This window comes from Diorhabda carinulata, chromosome 8 (genome assembly GCF_026250575.1).
Source record: "Diorhabda carinulata isolate Delta chromosome 8, icDioCari1.1, whole genome shotgun sequence".
Classification (NCBI taxonomy): Eukaryota; Metazoa; Arthropoda; class Insecta; order Coleoptera; family Chrysomelidae; genus Diorhabda; species Diorhabda carinulata.
In genome coordinates, this window is record NC_079467.1 from 3,463,043 (window position 1) to 3,487,415 (window position 24,373).

The 24,373-nt window shown below is 34.0% G+C and overlaps 1 protein-coding gene across 1 annotated transcript in view; it reads right to left on the bottom strand.

Moving 5' to 3' along the window:
• The window catches only part of LOC130897401 (protein Wnt-7b), a 175,726-nt gene extending 152,320 nt beyond the window's left edge, over positions 1 to 23,406 (bottom strand). The window contains exon 1 of the mRNA XM_057806237.1: positions 23,322 to 23,406. Within this exon, the coding sequence (XP_057662220.1) occupies positions 23,322 to 23,347 (26 nt within the window). The 5' untranslated portion in view covers positions 23,348 to 23,406. The remainder of the gene's footprint in view (positions 1 to 23,321) is intronic.
• Positions 23,407 to 24,373: the final 967 nt, after the last annotated feature.

Below are 24,373 nucleotides of genomic sequence, written 5' to 3' on the forward strand. Positions count from 1 at the left end.
ACGAAATAGTGATAAAAATTGAAAGCAACGTTCGGAAACTGTGATTTAAATCTCGTTCTGTGTTAGGATCTACAGTCAACTGATCAAGTGATCTACCTGAATTCGGGTTGTAATTGAAGAATATGAATAATTTTGTTTCCAACCCAAAAGGTGTCTAATTTTCAACAACATGAAATAAATCATCAAAATCTTCATGAGAACTTGTATGGTAAACGCTTAATTAACGGAACTAGTAGTAGTTATTTGTAAACTATCATTTTTTTAATTTAACTATATTCCATTTTTCAATGAAAATCTAGAAATAAATAAATTCCAAAAATATGTGTTTTTGCTTTAATATTAACGACAAAAAAGCATTTTCTCTTTGACCATTTAATACAAAATATTATTTCAATCTTATGATAAAGGCATTATTCAACAATTATGGGTGCAATTAACTTTCCAATTCATACATTTCCATTCAAACTAAATTATTCAAGTTACTTTCCCCATTAAACTCTCCATGGATAATGATAAAGATAATAATCTGTTTGACGTATGACTTGTTGATTTTTATTGATGTCTTTTTTTCCATTAAAATCGTGTTGGTTGCCGATAAATTGTACCGTGTTATCTGATTTCAGTGGTGGTTATGTAAACTCGCAATTCACGTGAGACCTTATCAGATTTTCAAACGCGAATACTTGATCACTTTTATTGTTTTTAATAATGAAATACAGTGCGTTAATTTAGTACCACTCTTAATGTTGATAGTTTTTTTTTTTATTACGCCTTAGAACTCAATATCTCTCTAATTTCATAACGAGTAACAAAAATTTCGAATTTATTAGAAGTTTGTTTATCCAAACACAAACACGACAAATAGAACCATGGAAAGAATGTGATAAGAAGTTCGAGCTAAGTACGCACAAGAATTAAATATTCGGGTACTTTAGGTACGTTTCCATTGACACTAAATACACTGTTTTCACCACCACTACACCAACTATCTTGCTCAGTCTCCATTTCCTGGTACATCGGTTAATCCACTTACCATCGAGAGATACAATAAGGCAAAGACTTTCGTTCAAGATGTAGTTGTACTCAACGGTTATGATGAAAAAATTGTAAATAGGTTAATCAATCGTCATAGGTTTAAGAAATTTCTATTTGAAACCATTTTTTTCCAAACCCAATTAAAAAACAAGAAAAATTTCCTCTGATACTTTTCAATCCTCTTTATACAAAAGGATTGGAGGGAATATTTAGTTTAGGAGGGTTAGTTTAGGTGTGGGTTTTAAATTGGTTTATGAATCCAACAAAACACTAAAATAATTGTTGGGCAATCCTAAAGATAAGAAACCAAATGTGGAAAAGAGTGGTGTGGTAATTGTGACGGAAAGTACATTGGGCAGACTAAGAGATCATTTATGTCAGGTTTAAAGAGCACATAGCTCATTTGAAATATGGACGGACCGGAGAAACATGACATAAATATTAACAATGTAAAATTGTTAAAAAATGTATACAATAATAAATTTATTGGATGCATTGAAATTGATAGATGTAACAGTAGCTTAAATAGGGACAAAGGGCCAATTCCTTACAGCCCACTCTATAATTTAGTAATCAAGGAATGAATGTGAAGATTACCGTCAACGAATTTTTTCCCACTGGAATTAAGTTTCGTGGGGGAAGTTCAATTGATGCGAAGTCATTAGATTTTAGTTCTGAAGACGATAGCTTAGGATATCGGGTTACAAAAATTTACAGTTACGTGGGCCGTTTGCTTTTCTCAACCTCCGATAAGCTATAAATAAAAGACAAGCCTGTGGACAAGCTTCTCAATACCCTCTTCAAAGAAAGTTGCCGCCAATGAAGCCTAACCGTTCAGGAACAAAATAGACCTTGAAACTTCCGGAAAATCCGTAGACAAAGCAGTAATGATGAATCTGTCAAGTCGTTGAACCAGGCCATCTGAAACGATAGACTTGCGTCCATGGCTTCCTTCATCATGCACATCATTACGGCCATCTTTAAACTTTCGACATCATGCATGCATAACACCATCACTCATGAAGTTTTCCTCATACTCAGGACTCATTATCCGATGGACTGTCGCAGCACAATGGCCCTCAGCCTGTAGAAAACGAATCACACTCCGTAATTCACACTTGGCGGGAGCATCAATAATGGCGGACGTTTTTACGTGACTGTAGCACAACGCCGACTGACGCCTGAATTTCAACAATCGCCTACAGCGCATGCCCGCTTACTTCTGCCCGCGTAGTGTCTGCACTACACCCTCGTACAAGTTTTAACAATTTAATTTTATACAGTTTTCTTCCATTTTTCCGTATTAATAACAATTTTCTTTGCTTCGTTCCATGTCAGATTTTTCTTCTTGAAAAGATTTCTTATCAAGTCTCATGTTTCTTTTGGTCTTCCTCTTTTTTTTTGTCCCTTGGCTTATCTACTTTTTTTCACTTGTTTCGAATTGCCCATTTTCTGTAAATATTCCCACCAGATCAAATTGCCTTCTTCCAATGAAATCGTTGATTGGTATTGTTTCTTGTAGCTCTTCTCTAATACTATCATTTCTAATTCAATATCGTGCTCGGTTAAGATCAAAATTCAGCTGATAGGTGATCTACCTGAACCTGGGTTATAGTTTCAAGATAATCAAAATCAAATTTAATTGAACAATAGAGTTAACAAACAATGTTTTGGTTGTTTGTTGATTCGGACAAGTTTTTGGTAAACATATTAACTAGTTTGTTCAAAATTTATCATGACAAACAAAAATGCAAGTGTGCAAAATTAAAATTTGCAGTTAAATTAAACTAATCAAATACTATTTTGAAGATCTGTTTACGAAACTAATATTTATTCTAATTATTCTAAAGTAGACAATCAAAATTGTAATGAACTCAATGTTACTTACGCAACTGTTATCTTTTTAAAACAAACTCAAACAACACCAAACGTGTTTTTAGTGCAATGAAGCAATATAAAAATTTTACATACATATACACAGTGTCGGCTGCTATGCTATATATCATGTTTTAGATTTCTAAAAATCTATGAAAACGCGAGTCATTTTCTGCTCAATAAAAGTCAATCTCAAATTTAGTGAATGCATTCTCAAATCATGCCAATCTCACTAGTGTTGTACATATTTCGGGACTACTAATACACCAGTTAATGTTTCTTCACCTTTTTGAATATAGTCAATGAACACAATCTCAAAACTATTTCAACTCTCAATAAAAGATCACAGTCACTTTTCTGATCGACGAAACTATAATAGCCTTCTACAGTCTAGTATCTTGACCATTTTTCGGTTCAAAAATGTAATGGCTCCATATACGGTTATAAATTGATGTCAAAAATCCAACTATTTTTACTTAAGCTGCGCCAATAACACAAGGGGAATATTCATTCTAAAGCGATTTCGGTTCAAATTTAACAAATGCAATAGCTTTCTCTCAAACCTTAATCCAACGGCCTTTTAGTACTATTTTCCGGTTATATAGCTAGTTGTCATAGTTCCCACACTAATGTGATTATCTAACAGAAACTTAGCGTCCAAAATGATAATGACAACTGTCAACGCATGGGTAAATATATTTCCAAACTCATATTCATAAGTGCTGACATCTTCAGGTTGGAGGTCGTAACATATCCAGGTGCGAATTTAAGTACTTCGCAATTTTGTATCGCTTATATTAGTATTCATGAATAATTTCAAGGTATCTTCTTCTTTTTTATTTCATCAGGTCTAGCGCCTGTTCCTTCTTCGATATCTTTCCTCATCCTAGCTCTAGATTGTCCTTCCATCTCTTTCGTGGTAGACCTATACTCCGTGTTCCAGTTCTAAGGTATGTTTATAGTTAATGTTTCTATGTATTTGTTCTTGTCTTATGTTTTATAAACTACAACATAACCATAATTATTCAGTAGAGAAGAAATTATGGATATAAAATATGGATGTAATATGGAATACCTCGATTTTGATTGAACCAAATGCCGCCCCCTATCGAATACAGTCTAAACTTATACTTGTTTGTCACCTCAATTGTAGGAGATCTACCTCGCGCCGTTTTAGTGTAATTTTAGTTCTTGAAGTATGCACATGTGAATGTCGCATATGCAGTTTAATTTTTTTATTTGCCACTGTAAACAAACTAAAATTAAAGATGACGTTGCATTTGTTTCGTTTTTTGTTATGATCTTAGATCTAACCTAAGGAAAAAGTGGTATTCCATATTCATACTACGTTTTTATTTTTTTTTTAGTATTTCCCGAACAAGTTAACGCCCTTCTTACAAAGAACACAATATAAGGATGAGGACATGGCTAGGGAAGCACAGGCATTGAGAAAAAAACCAATGAGGTACCTCAAGGCATCCAAAATCTCATACAACGCTATTTCGTTCGAGTGAAATTAATATATTTGCACCAGATAAGGCTGCAGCAACCAAGAAAATGAGTTTTGGGACCAGAGCTAGAGAAGCTACTACTACTACATTTTAAAAAAAAGAGCCCAGATTTTAGCTCACAATGACAGATCTGAAGTGCATGGCTCTAAGGAATAAAATCAAATACATATTTTCTAAATCTGGATTTGCAAGCAGAGCCTAGATTGATTTGTTTGCAAAACAACATCCAAAATTGTAAGGAAGGAAGCCAACGGGGACATCATATGCAAGACCATCAGGTTTATGTAAAGAAAGTGTTTCCGGATTTTTTGACCTCATTGAAGAGCAAATGCGCTTTTCGCCAAACATTTTCTCTGCGATTACGTTGAAAATTTAAGTTTGCACATTAATGCATAATAAATCTAGTCTGGAAGAGAAAATTGAGATTGTGCTAATAGTGGGCTAATAGTAAAAAACATTTCGAGAAGCAGCAGATATTTTTAATTTCCGACATCAAGATAAAAATTTTCACAATGAAAAATATTTAATAAATTTAAGACTTATGGAGATGTACATAATAAATTTAGCAAAAGCCAAAGCATCGTAGAAAATAATGACGTTGCGTTGCAAGTAATGCTCTCTGCAACTGAGCATTCTAAATATCCTTTTCGAAAAAGGGCATTTTCATTGCCAATGGATATAAAAAAAAGTATAGTTCCCAAGATTCTAAATAAATACAAATATCACCCTTACAAACCTCAAAAAATTCATACTTTAAGACCAGGAGATAATGATAGACGATTTGAATTCTGTTGTGACAAACAGGGAATCTTAGTAGAGAACTCATATATATCAAGGTGTATTATTTTTACGGATGAAGCAACATTCTCTATATGGGACAGTTTCTAGCCAAAACTGTCGTTGGTGGACTGATACAAATCCGTTGAAAACTCGAAACCAATATTCGTTCAAAACAAACGTGTGGTGCGGATTGTATAAAAATCGAATAATTGGACATTTTTTTATCCGAGAATGCTGATCGTTATTTGTGCTTTTTAAAAAATAAAATGACAGATTTTCTTGACAACCTTCCCTTACTTGAACATATGGTTCCAGCACGATAGTGCCCCATGTCACAGCAGATGAGATGTACGTCGATACATTGGAAATATTTTCAATGGAAGGGTTTCTCATCATTTTCCGGAAATTCCTTGGCCTCCGCGGTCTCCAGATTTAACCCCACTCGATTTTTTCTTGTGGGGTTACTTAAAGCAAAAAGTTTACCTTCAAAAGCCATTTCAAGATGTTGACCATTTAGAGAGAATAATTGCAGAAACGGTTCGTAATATAACTCCCCATATGGTTGGCTATATCTTTAGAGAATTTTGTAATAGAACTGTTACAAGTATAAACAGAAATGGACCATGCAGAACTTTTTATAAACAATAACATTTTTCATAAAATTAAAAATAAAAAAGTTTCCCATATGCCGCCAAATTACATGGACACACTATATATGATAACGTTGTCTCTATTGTCTCTACCTTGGCTATTTTTCTTTGCAAAAATATGAGCAAGCACCTCATGAAGTACATCCATCCGGTTTGGTAAAATCCCATATTTGCATCCAATGGTTCCTACACTTCATCCAGTTCACTAAACTGAAGAAACCGATCCTTCTGTTATCCTCGACGGCCATTACAGCCACACTTCCAATATCGACGTTATCGATCTTGCAAGAGAAAACCATGTTAATATTTTATGTCTGCCTCCTCACTCGACATACAAGTTCAAGCCTTTGGATAAATGATTCATAGGACCATTAAAAGTCTATTATAGTGACGAAATTCGTATTTGGGTCCGTTAAAACCAACAGGCTTTTCTTCCTTTTAATATAATGGAGCTATTTGGTAGAGCTTACGAAAAAATTCAGACATACAATAGAGGCTAATGGTTTCCGCACCATTGGTATTTACCTTTTTAACAGCGATGCTTTTTCCCAAGCTCACTTCTTTGCTGCGAAAGAAGAAGCAACGAAAAGTGGAATTACCATCATTATTCAAGAAGTTAAAACAACAGAAGCCTCTAATACCCCTCTCGATAAACCTTCAGTGAAGACAATACACCTGGCTGAATTCAAGCTGTAAACCAAGATCAAGATGAAGATTACTAAGACCAAGATAAAAACGTATATTCAACTCAGACGTTTGTTCCACCGTCGAAATAGCTTCAGTTACAAACGAAATCGGCAAAAAAACCAAAATAGGACGAAAAGCAATTGATTCTATTGGGATTATTTTTCAAAAAAGAGCTAACTGAGTCAATAAATAAAAAAACTGAAAAGGAGGCAAAAGCGCGTGGCATTAAAAGAAACTTGGAAAATTCCTAAAACAAAAAAAATCTCAAAGACAGAAGTAAAAATACAAAATGAGAGATCAAAATAATGCTGATGAATCTGACAATGATATGGAAGATACGCCGGGACAACTGAAATTGAATCGATGCTCTTTGAATAATTTGCGACAGTGTTTCGTCAGAGTCAAATTAACACATTTGCACCACATTTGGCTGCACCAACCGAGAAAAACTGCTCATGAAGGGAGTTCCTTTTGGATTCGTAGAAGTTGCACATCCATCCGGTTGAGTATAGTACCATATTTTCATCCAGTAGCTCCGTCACTCTATTCATTACATTAAACCAAATGAAGAAACCTATCCTTCACGGCCATTGCAGCCAGACACGCAATATCGACGTTATCGATCTTGCAAGAGAAAACCATGTTAACATTTTATGTCTGCGTCCTCACTCGACTCACAAGCTTCCAGTCTTTGAATACGTTATTTAAGAGACCATTGAAAGTCTATTATAGTGAAGAAATTCGTATTTGGATCCGTTGAATCCAACAGACTCTTAGGTATATATGATATAATGGAGTTGTTTGGTAGAGCTTAGCAAAAAGTTCAGACATACCCAATAGCGGCTAATGGTTTTCGCACCATTGGTATCTACTTTTTTAACTGGGATGTTTTTTTCCGAAGCTGACTTCATTGTGCTGAACAAGAAGCAATGAAAAGAGCAATGACCGTTAATATTCAAGAAGTCAAAACAACAAAAGCTTCTACTGCCCCTCTCAATAAACCCTTTCGCTCTAAACAAAGACACTGCACCTAGCCGAATTCAAGCTGTTGAACAAGATTAAGATGAAGATCATCACGATCAAGATGAAGACGTAGATTCAACCCAGAATTTTGATTCACAGTTCGAAATATATTAAGTTACAAACGCAATCCGCCAAAAAACTAACAGAAGACAATTGATTCTATAGTGATAACTTTCGAACTAAATGAGTCAATAAATAAAAAAAAAACTGAAAAATTGCTGATGAATCTGATGATTTAAGCGAAGATGTTAAACTTGACGATTCTGACAATGATTTGGAAAATACGCCAGGACAACTGAAACCGAATGAAAACGATGCTCTTTGTATGTTTTGCGACAGTACGTTTTCTGCTAATAAGAAAAGAGAACTTTGGGTCGAATGTTTTAATGTGCTTAACGTGGGTTCGTAATGAATGTGGAAGTGCCGAAAAAGTCGATTAGGTATTTCTCCCATCTTTTCTAAGGTGGGAATTTTGTAATTTTTTATTTTTAAAAAACTGTTCACCATAATTACACATTTTAGTGTCTAAGTTTCTAGTATTTTGTCCTTAAATTGGGCTTAATTCTGTCCACTAACAAAATGGTATTCCATATTTGCACCTTCTCCTCTACAAATATATATGATGTAAACTTAATGTCTGGTGAAATCATATCTTTGAATTAATCTCTGTTCGGTGGTCTGTTAGAGCAAGCAAATTATTATCAATGAAGTAACATAATGACCATTCATTATACCTGTTATGAAAGGAATTCGGCAGACTGAAGGGAAATGGGTTGTGGTTCCGCTTTTTTGTATCTATAGGAAGTGTACACATTCATTATCATATTTTTTTTAGTTTTATTATATTCATTTGATTCATTCTTTGATGAGCTCGACTCATCGTTCTATATATAGTTTTCAGTTCGATATGTTGAAAGACTTGTAAATTAAAACCGTGCCATTTATCTACCCTATATACAGTGCGATTCCAAAGTAATTTGGTAGATTATTGTGATCGTTTAGCTATTTCATTTAAAGACAAAAAGTTCTGATGAAGAATGGTGATAAATTTTGTTGTTAATGAGTTACAGGGCGTTGAATTATTCTTAATTAACAAACTTATGCTCCAAGTGACACTGTTCACATTCAAAATCAATAAGAAAAGACATGGTTAGGTCACCTTCAGAATTTGATAATAACCGTATCAAACATGAAAAATACGCAAAACTTCAACAAAATATATTTATCAAACTGAATATTTCTATTATTTAATAACTAAATAGCTAATATACACGTTTTGTATGGATTGACGTGAAGGCTTGACATATTGTAACCTTTCTAGGTTCATCAACTACTCTCTACTGTGAGCTCATACTTTGCACCGTTCCAGAACAAGTTAAAACCTTCCAGAATGTCTAGTAATACTAAACCTTCTTTCCAGAAACATCTTGGACATAGTTCAATGATTACCCAATAGATGCAACCACCCACCAATTACTTATAGTTTCCACTAATATTATTGAAATATTCGTTTACCCCAATACCGTAATTAAAAGCAACCTTCAGCACAATAAAGCCACAAGTTTTGACCTCATCACAAGAAAAGGAAACTCAAAATAAATACTGGCAATCTTTCCAAACGACGGCTTTTCCCAATCTAACTTTAATGTGAACAGAAAATCAAATGTTATTATCTGGAAGGCTGAAATCATATTTTTTTAATTCATTGAAGTGATATATCGTTGATTTTTAATCAGTTATGTATAAGTTTCGATTTTCTATATAAATTCAATGTTTTATTCAATAAAATCCCATTCCAGTGAAGTCTTGAAGTTACTAGCGCCATCTCCCCCGCAATTACCCTAAATAGAAATGTTGCGAAATAACAAATGATAAATTTATTTAGCTTGTTCAATTTAATTAGTTCAATCGTTGAATTAGTGAAATTTTGTGATTGGAATGAATAAAATTTTAAAAACAGTTTTCCCCTGATGAAATATAAACTTGCGTGCATAGAAATCGGCCCACTGTAAACTTTTGATTGTAACTATACTTTTTTTAAAGTTATTCATCAAATCAAAAAAATAAATCTGGTCAATGATGTGCGAGACTGGATTCTTTCATATGCGACCTGGAACAGACTGGAGGCAACAACCTCTCATGATGACCGCTTTATTATGTCAACAACTCAACAACTGACAGCTCCGTGCGATTATTAGTTATCGGACAGTATGACGAACACTGCAGGACAATAACCTGACCCTTGAAACACCTGCGATTATTCCAAAACTTCCAGTTCATAGGCAACCACGCCTGGTTTTGCACAGGATCATCTGAATTTAATGGGGAGCTTATTGAGCTAACTTGATTCGAACTATGCCTAATCGTATGAGAAATGCTATTAGGGCAAGAGGTGGTAATGATAATTATTAAGAGATTAAGTGTTAAATTTTAAATTGTCAATAACCCTATTTGTGTTAATAATAAGAAAACTTGATTTGCTAATTATATTAATTTCATTAAGTTAAACAAAGGAAGTTTTTATAAATTTATACTCACATTAAAGCATATTAAATTGTCTTTCAAACAGCATATTTTTTTTTTATTGTTGAATAATTAAAAAATATATATATTGTTAAAATTAATATTTTACAGTGGGCCGATGTCTATGCACGCAAATATATAATTCTCATCACATGAATTAGTGATTCATCAATATTGAATATCAACGATGTGTATTTTCATGGAAAAGATTACATCATCCACGATTAATTCTACTATTTTAGGTCACCTTGTATAATGATTTTCTCGTTCGTTCTCATGAAGAATTCTTTCAATTTTTGTTGGTTTTAAAAGTTGTATCCATTTAATCTCTTATGCTCGTAAAATATTACGAGTATTACCATATCTTGGGTAAATAATATGTGTAGTTTTAGATTTATTGTGTATCTCATTCATCACATTACATGCATGAGTTTCAATCTAAAGACACTATTAGTTAAGTTGGTAACTGCATTAAAATCAGATTGAAATGTATCACAAACGTTTTCTTTATTGAATAGACACTGATTTCTGGGTATTTAATTCAATTTCATACAATATAAACAGATTTTTAATTGGAACTTTTATGTACAAACTAGAGAAACTGTGTTTTGAATAAAACCATAGATATCTGTTTCATGAAAAACATACGTGAACGTTCTTAAGAAGCTTTAGAATTCACAGATCATATTTATCGATAACAGGAATAGACAATATCAATATATTCTAACGCTTTGTAAATTCAGTCCCTAGTCCAAAAGCCCCCACCACAAAAGTAGGTTCTGAAAAAAACGTACGTTTCTTCTACCTCCAACACGAGATACGGCACGCTACCAGTAATTCAGAGTCTACCACCAAGTTCAAACTTGGCTTGGATTTTATCGCGACGCTGAAAAATGGGGTTGGAAGCGAACTGCACAAGGACTTGAACCAATTCGAACTGCAATGGCTCCCGCACCGTCGAGTTTCTTGCAAATAATATCGTGCAAATGCACCAAAAATTGCGGAGCTGCCTGCGGATGCCGAAAAGCTGGTTTGAAATGTTCCATTATTTGCACCAATTGCAGCGGCCAAACATGCGACAACATGCCTGATATATTAGATGTCATCGGAAACGAAATCGGAGAAGACCCAACCTTCGATTCGTCTCCTTCAGATATGGCGGAGGCAGAAGAGACAGATTCACAAGGCGATGAGTGTCTTCCGTCGATATCGAAAAAAATAAGACTCGTCCCGTAAAATAATGTGCCACTTTTTATATTAAAACAAATATCTGAGTCCGTTTCTTTGAAGTAACATTCGTAAAATTCTTTTTCTTTTAGTGATTTTGACAACAATTTTAAACAAAGAAAATAAAGTGTAGACGAATATACAGAGTATTTTACAAAATTTGCAACAATTAAAACGTTTTAGCAATTTTTCGAAAAACTCAATTTCATGTTATATTTAAAAAAATTAAAAAATTGGATACCAACTTTCATATTTTACTATTAAAAAAGAAATCATTTTTAATATCACAATATACAATATAAAATAGCATAATACAACGTTAATTAATAATAATAATATTGAGAATAACATGAACAATTCTTACGATGTAGCGTAACTAAATATTTAGCAAAAATCATATTGAAAAAAGTTTGGAGCGCTATAATTAAAAACTTATGTGTTATGCAAAAAAAAGTTTTAAATAAAAAAGATGGCAAATATTATTATCTACAATAATGATCTCCACAATTTTTGTCGTACGATGCGTGGTTCGCGAGATATTTAATAAAACGTATTTTTCAAGATAGCGGCTGAAGTGAAGCCTCCCCATGACGCCCACTTGGATTCACATTCAGGGGACACCCCTCAACATATTAAAAAAAAATACCTGTTCCCGTACATTTTTTACAAAGAAAACCTGGCTCTTGGCCTAACCATTGACAAACCGAAATTCAACGAATTAAGTTCGCTGCAACTATAGTCAGTCTTGATTCAAACAATATCGCGACGGTCTGTGGGGAAAATGAATCAAACAGTATTAATTGTGATATAGCAATGATTACACAACTTGTGGAGAATACCAGAAATCGCAGGCTTTGGAAATATTCTGCTTGGAAAACGAGATCTACTGAAGGAGATTATCCAATTTCTCCAATAGTTGTAGAATGTCGTATCGACAACAAAAATGATCAGCGACACGCAACCCACGATACACCGAATAGACTGCACAATCGAAACATGATCAAAAGCAAGATCGGAGACGGGTTGGAAACGGTTCGGAGACGTTCCGAAAAAATGTGAATTACAGCGCTTGAACCCAAGTAGAATTTACTCCGACTGTGTGGTATGATCAGAGTCGGATCGGAAGTATGTGTGATAAATAAGTTCATTCATGGACCCATACACATGAAAATAGACTTCATCCGTAAGAAACCTACGACAACATGTCACGTTCTGACCATTCCTGCACGATTGCCATCTTGTATAAATGGAAATGGAGAATTATCCTCACAGAACTATCGGAGAGTGTTTGATTAGACTTATGTTCGCTCGCAAATCTCCAAGGTGATCTCAACATGGAAGCTCTCTTTACCTCAATGTTTTCAAGTTATCTAACGGGCCGATGGATACCAGTTCTTAACATATATAACATATCAATTGATTTTCAGTGCAGAACACCGTGGCTAAGTTAAAGCGTTAGTCTACGGTCACAAAACGTCCGCTCAAAAACAGGCAGTTCGAAAATGAAGTTATGCTGCCGCTCCTTGTACAATAAAATTAAGTGGGGTAAATCCAAAATACTGATACATCCAAAATACAGTGAATCTAATCTATGTTTAGTTCTCGTTACTGCTGCTAGCGCTTTTTGAATATCGGAAAAAGGAAATTCATTTTTGTTAAATAATAAAAATATTTTAAAAATCGAAAATCTCATTCATTAGATTGTTTTTACTAGAAAAATAAGTTTGAAAAATAGCTTTCCGACGTTTATCGCTCTTATCTGGTTATTTGGTAGATTTCCTTTCTAGGGCGTTCCCAATCTAACCTCAAAGTGAGCAGGAAATCAAATGTTATTATCTAACAGACAAAGTAGCACATTATTTCTCATTTAAACATCTTAAATAAAATTTATTACATTTGTAAAAAAATTTCCGTTACTTGATGTTTATTTATTGATCTTCTACAGATCGTGAATTTTACTGCCAAATTTATTACATATTATCTAACTGCAAATTGTACAAGTTATAGCCTTAAGAAAGGCACATACGCTTCTTTTAGTCTATGTGTGGTTATTAATTTTATTAAGTAATAGAAATACTTCAACTTTTTAAAACCATCATAACTTACTATATACCACAATCCAAAAAGAAATATCCAGTGGTGTAAAGTCGGGAGATATAGGAGCTACAGCTTTTTCAGTGTATATGAAATTAGTCTTGAACCGTGCTTGAATGCACCATCTAGCCGACAATACAATACGAGTAAGAAAACGAACTGCATCTCATAAAACGAGGATGTATTGATATCTAGTTAGCCTAGACCAGTTCCATGCATAAACAAAATATTTAGTTACCATAGCAACGAACAATAACTTATTAGAAGTGTAAGTGTAAAGTTTGACTACAAAAAAGTGAACCAGAGTTACGCAATAAATTAAAAGAAAAAATATGTCCACCGAAATTGTGAAAATCGAAAAATTGGAGTATCGAGCCATTATCAAGTACCTGTCTTCAAAAGGGTTAAGAAATAAGCGGATTTACGAAGGTATGCTTATTACCCTTTCGTATGCGACCGTGAAAAAATTGGATTTCAAAGGAAATAAATTTTCAATTGAAGATGATGCAAAATGGATCCCCAAATGTTTGAATGTTGACTAAAACGACGTAGACTTCTTAAACAGAATTGTTACTATGGATGAGACTTGGGTACATTTCTACGATCCAAAAAAAAAGCAACAATCGATGGAATGGCGACACTCTAGTTCTCCAAGACCTTATAAGTTTCGTGTCCGAAAATCTGCTGGAAAAGTTTTTGCTTCAATTTAAAATGGAGTAATCATGATTGATTTTTTGGATAGGAAGGGTAGAACAATAACTGGAGATGAAAAAATGAAAGAGAAAAGACGCGGAAAGCTACCCAAAAGTATTTTGTTTTTGTAGGACAACGCCCCTGCACATAAATCTCATGTTGCCATGCAAAAAATTTGTGATTTAGGATTTAATTAACTAGAACACCTCCCTTATTCACCAGATTTGGCTCCGTCCAACTATCATCTCTTTCCTCGACTGAAAAAAAGTTTAAAAGATCGTAAATTTTCGTCCAACTAGGAGGTAATAAAAGCTGTGGAGGTCTGGTTTGCAGAGCAAGAAGCAACATTTTTATTTGGTTCTATAGAAGGCTAAGATTTTTCAATATATCCTCGTATATGAAAATAGTTATTTCCTCTTGTATGAAACTAAATTAGATTCACCATAATCATTTATTATATTGGTTGATTAGTTGCTCCGTTCATACCGTTAGAATAATTTACTATTTTCGTCGTTAATGTTTCTATTGCCAATATATGGTTGTCTAATATGAACAATGAGCATTTTAATTAGCTATATTCTCGATAAGGTAACCTATCATGACATTTTGTCTAATAATTCAAGAGAATATGCAACCGGTAAATATCATTTGATTCACGATAGAGATTTATTGAACGTTTGTATTATAATCGTATCTAACAACAAGTGATAAATGCCATGTCGTTATCAACTCAGAATTTAATTATTTATCTCCCAAACAATATAAATTGCAAGTGATTCAACCATTTTCTTATTTGTTTAATAACTAGTTTTACATGTGTTTCGTTATTGATGATGTGGTTGTATTAACTGATTAGTATTTACTACCAGGGCCGTGTATATTATAGTGTCGATATAGTTATGAAATAATATTCATTATATGAATATTAATAACATTAATAACTCATTTTTCTGGAGGAAAATATAAGAATAAAGGTTTGGTGTCCATAATGGACGTGTTCATCGCAGGATATGGAAACTCGTTGAAGCGAGAAAATCAACCCTTAACGTACTCTATTGATTCATTAGTACAACTAATACGTTTATAGATTTGACAGTAGGTTACACTAGGGGCCATGATGTCCAGCCAACCACAGGATAGCATTGACATTTGACATTATATAGCGGATGCGTAGTTGATCCTGTCCACCAACAACTTGTTAATATCATTTTAGCACGTTTTTAGTGTTAAATTGTGGTCAAACAACTAAAAAATGTATATAAGGATATAAATATTTACTAATCTATATTTCTATATTATATATAGTTTTATATAAAAGAAAAGTATTGGTTAATTATGTTGAGGTTTGAGAATTAAGAACGGTTTGGCTAACCAGAGTCGGTTTTATGGGCAACATAACAGGAAATTTGAAAATATGCCCTTTATGTTTAGAACAAGATGGTTACAAATTGGAGTTAAAAACTGTGATAATCATAACACGTTTCAAAAACAAACTGACTTGTTAAATATTATAATTAATATAATTTTAGTCAATTATGTGAAAAAATTAACAAAGTTTTTAAATATGTAGATGAAAGATTAAAAGAAGATGATCTTTTGTTAAACATGGCAAACAAAATCTCGAGTAAATACGAAAGAATAATGAATACCTGAAGACGTAAGACATAAACAAAAACAAGAGGACAAAACTTGTATCCATATTCCCTCAAAGTGTGAGACACCTCGGAATTCCAGATCACTACACCAGGGCGCGTTGAAAATAGAAGAAAAAGGTCTCTGGCAGTTACAACCATCCCATATTCTAAGATAAGAGTATTAATAGATCAGTTGTAAGCACTGAGCATCCGTTATATCGCAGCAATAAAGGGTCACACAATAAATCCTTTAGGTCGCGGTGCGTACGTCATATATTTATCTTTATGTCCATTTTGTACTTGTTAGAATGCATTAAAGAACTGTCGTTTCTCTCATTTTTTTTTTCATTTCTGAAGACTCATTCTTACCATAATTAGGAATGAAAGTATATTCAAGACCATTCGACACGATCGGGATCGTTTTGATTGATACACATCCTATTTCCACGCATGAAAAGAAATGTTAAAGGACACGGAGTTCACAAAATTGAAAAGGCCAAGAAAAACAAACGAAAAAAGTGATACAAGGGTTGCTACTTAAGTTTTGAGATAGACAAATATTTATATTTCGACATGGCTTTGTTGTTTTTCAAAATATTTTCCATTGAAATCAATACACTTTTGTAAGCATTTGAACCAATTGTCGAAGCAGTTTTCCCTTTCCAGGAACCTCCAAAATATGTGATTTGAACGCAGGAAATCACTAGGTGACAAATGAGAACTGTGCGGAAGATGATGTTGTGGGAGTTTCCATTGTCGTTGTGGAGAATAATTTTTTTCAGTGATTGTCAAATTTGGACAGCTAAATCTTCATGTAATCTTCATGTAATATTAAATGTATACGAGTTGAACTAAATCCCAAATTAACCTTAATCTTATGGTATGGCACATGGCTATCTTGCAAGATGATTGTTTTAAGTGTCTGAAAGCAACTTGCATGACACCATGTTCTGAGTAGTTTACCATAAAATGACAAACGTCATAATTGCATGGGCAGATTTAATATATTAACCTCAGTGTTGATATATCTCAAAAACTCTCATATCATCGAAGGAAGGAAATACCGCTAGGATGGTAAATGGCTCGAAGTTAGGCGAAAGTTAATTCCCGTTTTTTATCAATATATGACTAAATTGTAGTCAAGCAACTCGAATCTTATATATTAAAAAAATTGATGATTTCCATTCCGAGTCCGTTCAGGCGTTCTACCCAACCGATTTGCTCAATTTTTTTTTTTTCAATGGAAGGTATTGATGCACAGATCAGCCATTGACCATCGGATTTCATCTAATTTTCACCATTCTCAAGTTATACTCAAATGCGATTCCCCCCTGTACATTACTTATGGGAGTTTTTCGCATACACACGTTTTATCCTTAATATCTCAGGTTCTATTCAAGATAGAGACTTCGTTTTGGTTTAAGAGCACTCGCTGAAACACCTTCTTTCTTTTGAGTTTTTGAACACTTAAATCGGTTGAGTTGGAGAGGAGCTAGGCGCGGACATTCAATGTGGAGTTATGGATTTTTGTAGGTTTTTGGCAATTTTCCTACATTCAAAGATCTATATCTCAGGTTCTAATACAGCTACAGAGTTCGTTTTGATTCAAGAACACTCGCTGAAACACCTTCTTTCTTTTGCATTTTGAACACTTAAATCGGTTGAATTGGAGAGGAGCTAGGCGCGGACATTCAATGTGGAGTTATGGATTTTTGTAGGTTTTTGGCAATTTTCCTACATTCAAAGATCTATATCTCAGGTTCTAATACAGCTACAGAGTTCGTTCTTTTCTATTATAATGATTTCTAATACTTATTTGATGAATTCGATACGAGCGAAGCCGCAGGTAAAAGCTAGTCATTTCCTATCTTTAAATGACTATAATTTTCGGTAAATTTCAACAGCAGAATTCAACACCAGATACTGCTACATACAAAAGCTAGAGCTAAGAATTTTTAGCTCCAATAAATGAAGAGGTAGAAAAATAAGAACCTTTAAATCAATAAATGAAGCTATGAGAATTTTCAATTAAGCTGGAATTTCTGGAACCGTTGGTGATATTCATACTGAATATACTGTTTACACCACTACTACACCAAGAGTTACCTTCAGTCTCTGAGGACGATAACTTGGTTACCGAAACGCGCTTCCGATAGTGTAATTGTGAGTGTTGGTGTAGTGGTTGTGTAAACAGTATGAGAATTATAATCAAGTATCGAACTAAAAATTCTTTTTCAATGGAATAAGATTGTATATATCTTCAAAGATTAATTCAAAATTTTAAAATTATTGAATATGCGCATTACATCAGCATTTAAAACTCTTTGCCGATATGTTTTCTAAATTAAACCTGATTAAACTTATCACAGCAGGCTGCTTCATGAAAACGACCAATTAACTAGGATGCGTTGATGTTGAAAAAATCTCGAATAAATACAAAAGCAAGTTTTACATTTGGTGTAGGGCAATAAAATATTTTGAATATTGTACTATAACAAAATATTTTGGATAATTTGTTATATTTTATTTTGATATGTGCGGGCCCATCTCAATTTTTATTAAGCCCACCAACCGTTTTGGGTTAGGCATCCCGGCAATAGATTCACTCTGCTTTTGATTACAGAGACAAACACGTTAAGTTGTGTTGTTTAAACCGAATATATTAATCATAAACTATCTGTAGATTAACAAATTCTTCTGAAAATGGAGCCAAGGGATCGATTTTTATGTTCTATTTTTGGAATTGCAACTATCTTGTTGAGACATATTGCTGTACAATGTGCAATGTAATGCAAAACGCAATATTATTTGATAAAAGCATGCGCAAAGGAAGTTCAGTTGATTGTTTCTTGAGAGAAATCTAGATACTTCATCGGGCTCCAATAGCAAGGCAGTGGCAGATATATTAATTAACAGTGATCTACAGACCACTTTTTCACTTCCTCACTTGTTTATTTACTTTTGTTACTCTCATTTTTGAACCGGTCAAAAAATATTACGATTAGCAGCCACGAAGCAATGGCAAAGAAACTTGCATAATTTCCATTGTATTCTAAATTCTTTAGATCATAATTGCCTAAACTGTTGACGTAGACTAAAATCAAGATACAGAACATATTTCGACTCAAGATTTATCTCTTATGAAATCTATATCTTGGCCTCATATTGTAAACAGATTGAGTTCGCAAAAATCTCCATACACGCATCACTGATAAGTCTTAATAAGCTTTACACAAAGTTTCAATATTCAGCTTCGATCCATTTTATTATAGTAGAGCTCGAACGACCACTCGGTCAAGTTATTTAGGAAAATGTCAAATTGAGTTTCGCCTATTATAAAATTTCTTAAGACTTAAGAAGGAATGAAACTAACAGAAATTTAAAACAGAATATGTTTAAGGTGACGATCCATGATTTTCAACAATTAAAATTGTTTCGCTGGGGACGAAAATCACTAAAATATGAGCCCCGTGTGAGAGGCCCCGTTACGATGTCTGTTTCAGAAAACACTAAATTAGTGGAAACAATTGTTCTAAGTAACCGCGCCAAAAAATAAAATAAAGTAGAACAGACAAAAAAATTCAAAAACAAATATAACAAAAATTAGTGCAAGTTAAGTGCAAAGTCACCGTTAAGTAGAATGTTGTGAGAGCTTTGTCCAACAGAGATTCCGTAGAGTGGCGTCGGAAAAGAAAGCCCATACCCAAAAAAAAGCAAAGATCATGAGAAGGATCAGAAAAATGATGGTTTCAATATTTTGGTACATCCAGGGTATATTATTCTGATTTACTATGACAGTTTATTATTATTATATTAATTATCGAAGAAAGGCGCAGAGTATCATCCGAGGTCTGAGCTTACTTCTTGACGATGCTCCGGTTCACACTGCTTCGCTTTCCAAGGCTACTGTACACGAATGTGGCTTCGGAGAGATGGAATACCTACCCTGATCTGGCCTCGTCCGACTATGTTCAGTTCGCAAAGTCCGAGTTAAACGATTGAACAGCATCATATTTTTATAGTGGCATAGAAGCTTAAGTTACATGTTCAGAAAAATAAATGGAAGGGAATATATTGAAAGAAAATCACAGTTTTATTATTGGTGACTTTTTTCTCTATGTTAAGTAGAAAACTGATTAAATACACTACGTATCATTGCCATTTATCTCTCCATGGCAATTGAAGAGAGACTCAGTATTCATCTTTATTTTAAAATACTTATTGCAAAGAATTTCTGCGAAACTATGACTAAAAATATTCAAATATTCAGTTTTTTACCACTACCACTATTAATCAAAGCAAATAATAATCGACGCAACTTGGCAATCATTACAATGATTAATTTATTTTGTTTTCGAAATGAAGATTCTTCTCTCCACAATAGAATTGTTACTATTAAATTACTTCCAACTCAATTATCAACTACGAGAAGTGTAATTCCATGTATGAGAAAACTGCTATCAGAGCCGTTCCTAACGGGGTGCAGCATATTCACGAATAAGGAGTGCCATATATTAAGGAGCGGCATTTTATCTATATTAGTGTTAATAAACATCCCTAATGAAAAAAAAAATTAATATAGTTTAGAAAAACTTGAAGCCACAAGTTTTTTCCACTTATTAGTTAGATTTAATGTAAAAAATAAAATTTTTCTTCAATGCCAAAATTACATGGTTTTATATATTATATCAAAGTCCTCCTTTTTGCATTTCTAACACAATATTTCTCCATTCCTTTCTGTTCACAGCTTTTTCTCTCCAATTCTGAACATTATTATTTCTTAGGTCTTCCATTACAAAGTCATATTATCTCTTTCTTGGTCTTCTTTGCAGTACTAATTTTCAACATGTCCCATCCATCTCACTCTCTGTCCCTTATTAAACGAGCTTCTTGTAGCTTCACCATAAAGTTCCTCCAATTATTTATTAGTTGTTCTCCTCCAGCCCTCTTCTGTGTTTACTTCTCCGTAGATTGCTTTTAGTATCTTCCTCTCCCATCTTTCCAACATGGCTTCATCTGCCTTTTTTCATATCCGTGACTCACATACAAATGTTTTCTCCTCCGTATTTTAATATTTCAGCTGTAATTTCACTTTCCCCTGGTTTCTCGTTGTGTTTTTCTTCTGCTATTATGGATTTCACTTCTTCTTCACTTGGTACTTCTACTTTAATGCCGTCTTCCTCTATATCCCTTTTTTCTATTTCCCTTGCTTGTTCTGCTTCATTTCCGTTTAGTAATGCCTGAAAGTGCTCTTTCTATTTCTGAATTACTTCTTGTGGTTCATGCACCATTGTCCCTTATTCTGTTTTAATGTAGCTGGTTATTCTTTGATACCCTCCGCATTTTTTTCGTTTTTATAAAAGGATCTTATCTCTTTCTTCTGAAATTTGTCTTCAATTTATTTCAATCTTCCTTCGTTATTTTATTAATTCTAGAGTAATACTGATTTAAAAGAAAAATTTGTCGAAAGAACAATTTTTTTACTCCCTGAACGGGATTTGAACCCACGACCGACGAATCCGGAGGTTGACGCCGCACACCGGATTTTTATCGGCCAAACAATCAGTCGCTTTGTTATCGTATTATCTTATAGGACACTTCGACAAAGAGAAGATGGAATCACCAACATATCCCGGCTTAATCGGACCGCCATGAAAAGGTTAATCACTATCTGACCCAGATGATCTCCGTATATGGATATTTTAGGGAATACCTTCACAGGTGGAAACGTGAAGATTCCCCCGAATGCCCAGAGCTAAGGCGTGTTGTTAGTAAGTTTTTTTAACTTCTTCAGAATGTCTATTGTATCATTCGACGAAATCCATAAGAGGTTCAAACAGGCACTACCAAAATTGATTTATTTCACTGAGCAGAGTTTGAGATATATTTGACATTAGCTCCAATCGCATACATTCGAGCATGAAAATTTAGCTGTTAAAAAGATTTGTTCGCGTGATTACGTATAATTTGACACTTTGACAAAGTGCAAAGAAATGGTGGAAAAATTCAATCGTGGTACTTCAATGGACGTCTATAAAATCGTGACAGGCGATGAATCGTGGATCTATGCTGGAAACTAAACAGCAATCGCATGTTTGGGTCTTTCAAGACGAGCTAAATCTGACAAATTCTAAATGGTATACCAGCAATCAGGGAAACCAAACGTAGAAGACGAATCATTATTCACCACGACAATGCGAGCTCTCACACAGCAGTTTAAACGAAAACGTTTTGAACAATCAAAACGTGCAGTCCTTGTTCGGCACCCGTTATTCAAAAATATATTGCCAGATCAACAAATGAAGAAGCGGTTTATGCGTTCAAATCACATATCATGGAGGTACTGCAATCATATCCAATTATAAATATTTGTTTTTACTTGTCTATCTCCAAGCTTAAGTAGCAACCCTCATATAGTTTTTTTGATGTTATGCTAGACTCCAGCTGCAAAAGTCCAGAGAGAAAAATTTGTCCGTTTGACAAGAAACAACCTGATCTAAAGATACCTACTGACGATAACCGTTCGAAAGTAATTGTGAAAGGAAATTGTCTGAAAATTAATGTTCTGAAATAGCATGAAATTCTGAACAAACCCTGTAATTTTAGCGACTGCAGAATTTATTCCAACCTAGCAGTCGTTATTGAGCTATTCAGTTGCGATCATTCAATACTGCTTTGTGTATTTGCTTAATCGGTTCTTGAATCGTCAATACTTTAACGCACTCTGACATGTTCTACATGAGCCAGCATTCATGCTATAAGTTAGGAATCAACTTTGGGGATAACAAACATTCTGTCATGTGTTGTTGGCATGAAGGAATGGTGGTAACTAGATTGCATCTTGCTTATTACGCGTCTTGAATATGGGCTTTACAGGAAAAAGGAATGTTGCTGCGTGGAGCGATAACTGTACTGCCCAAGATAAAAACAAAATGATGGTGTTCATTTATGTATTTTTAGTGAGTTGTGGACTGTTTATTACTTGTCAGTGATCACAGTTTTCTTCAGTGCGATAGGGATTTCGCGTTAATCGAGTAAAGAAAGCGTAAGTGCACTCAGATGGTACCTGGACAGGATTTACACAATGTAATACTGTCAAGTACACACACGGGCCAATTTGAAATACTAGATATGGCACAAGAAAAATTTTTTGATGTACAAGCGGCAGCTGACATGATGTTAAATCTCAAACAAGTGCATATTGGCAAAGTTGTACGAATGAAAATTGATTCTCAAAAACCTGGCTTTTTGTTCACTGCTGAATCTTTTTCTGAAAGAGCATACCGAAAAGCAACGCCGATACTTAAAAGAGGAAAACCTAACAAGATGTAAAAGGTATCTCAATTAACCAGCTACCAAACATAAATAAGATTGGTGATAGCAAGAAAAAGCACTTAAGATCCGTGATTCCGTATCTATAAGATCATAATCACAAAGAGTTTAACGGAATAATGTATTGGCACTTAGCCCATTTCTCAAATGTTTTACTTTTTTGAACAATTATTTCGAAATTGTTTAGCCGTAAGGCAAATAATATATTAGTTTTTGTTAATTCTACTCCTTAATTGTTTACACACGTTATAACTTACCGCATCCACAATAAACGTAATTCCATCTTCGTATTTTTCTCACAACTAGCACTGTTTTTCTAAATAAAACACTTCTTCAAAACATAACAAAATATAAACAAACACAATAATTAGGAAACTTTTGTGGAAGTAATTAATAACAAACCCGCTAGTTTTGGATAATATTTGCATAAAACTATTTTTATTTTATATAAAGCGCGTAAATGATACCGGTTGATGGCGCTAGAAAACTAGATCACGACGATAATGCTGATTGTTATCTATGAAGAATATCTCAGCTTCTGTCCAAATTAAGCCTGATACTAAAAAGACAGGATGTTACCTAACAATAAAGTACGCACGCTTATCAACCCCTTCTCGTAGAAATAGACAGTGGCGTTTCCTGAATATAAAAACTATATAAAAATAAGAACAAAATCGTAACTAAAGATATCGACAAATTTTTTAAAGGTAACTGATGTAAGCAGCATAACCAGACGTTGATTAAAAATTACGGCCGTATGTTGAACCGAAGATGCAATAATATGTCCGACTAGCGCAGTTTACTTTGTAGTACACCGCAAGATTCTAAATGAATATTCAACTCTATACGTGAGGTATGACGGCTGAAAAACAGACAGGTGCGTGCGAAATCGACCGATTGACAAACTCGGGACGTTCAGTGTAACTTAGCCCAAAGTTATTAAAGTTTTACCGAGCAAATTTTGCAGTAAGAAGATGCTAAATGTATTAAGCTGGTCTTACACCAAGGCAGCAATTGACTACATGTAGCAACCGACGAATATCACATGTTGCCATTGACGCATGCGATGTTGCTACAAAATATTGTCGGTTGTGACCGATCCACAACAAAGCGAAAAAATGTCAACAATTCATACGGTTTCAAATGTATATTATTGACTTTTTTATGTAGTCAAGGAAGTGTTACGATAAAACTCTAATGTTTATAGAAGATTATAGAAATAACGAATTTCTCTGGAAAAATAAAGATATTTCGCAAACATTCGGAACATAAACTAGCCAGACAAAAAAATTTGTGGAAGTGGTCAGTA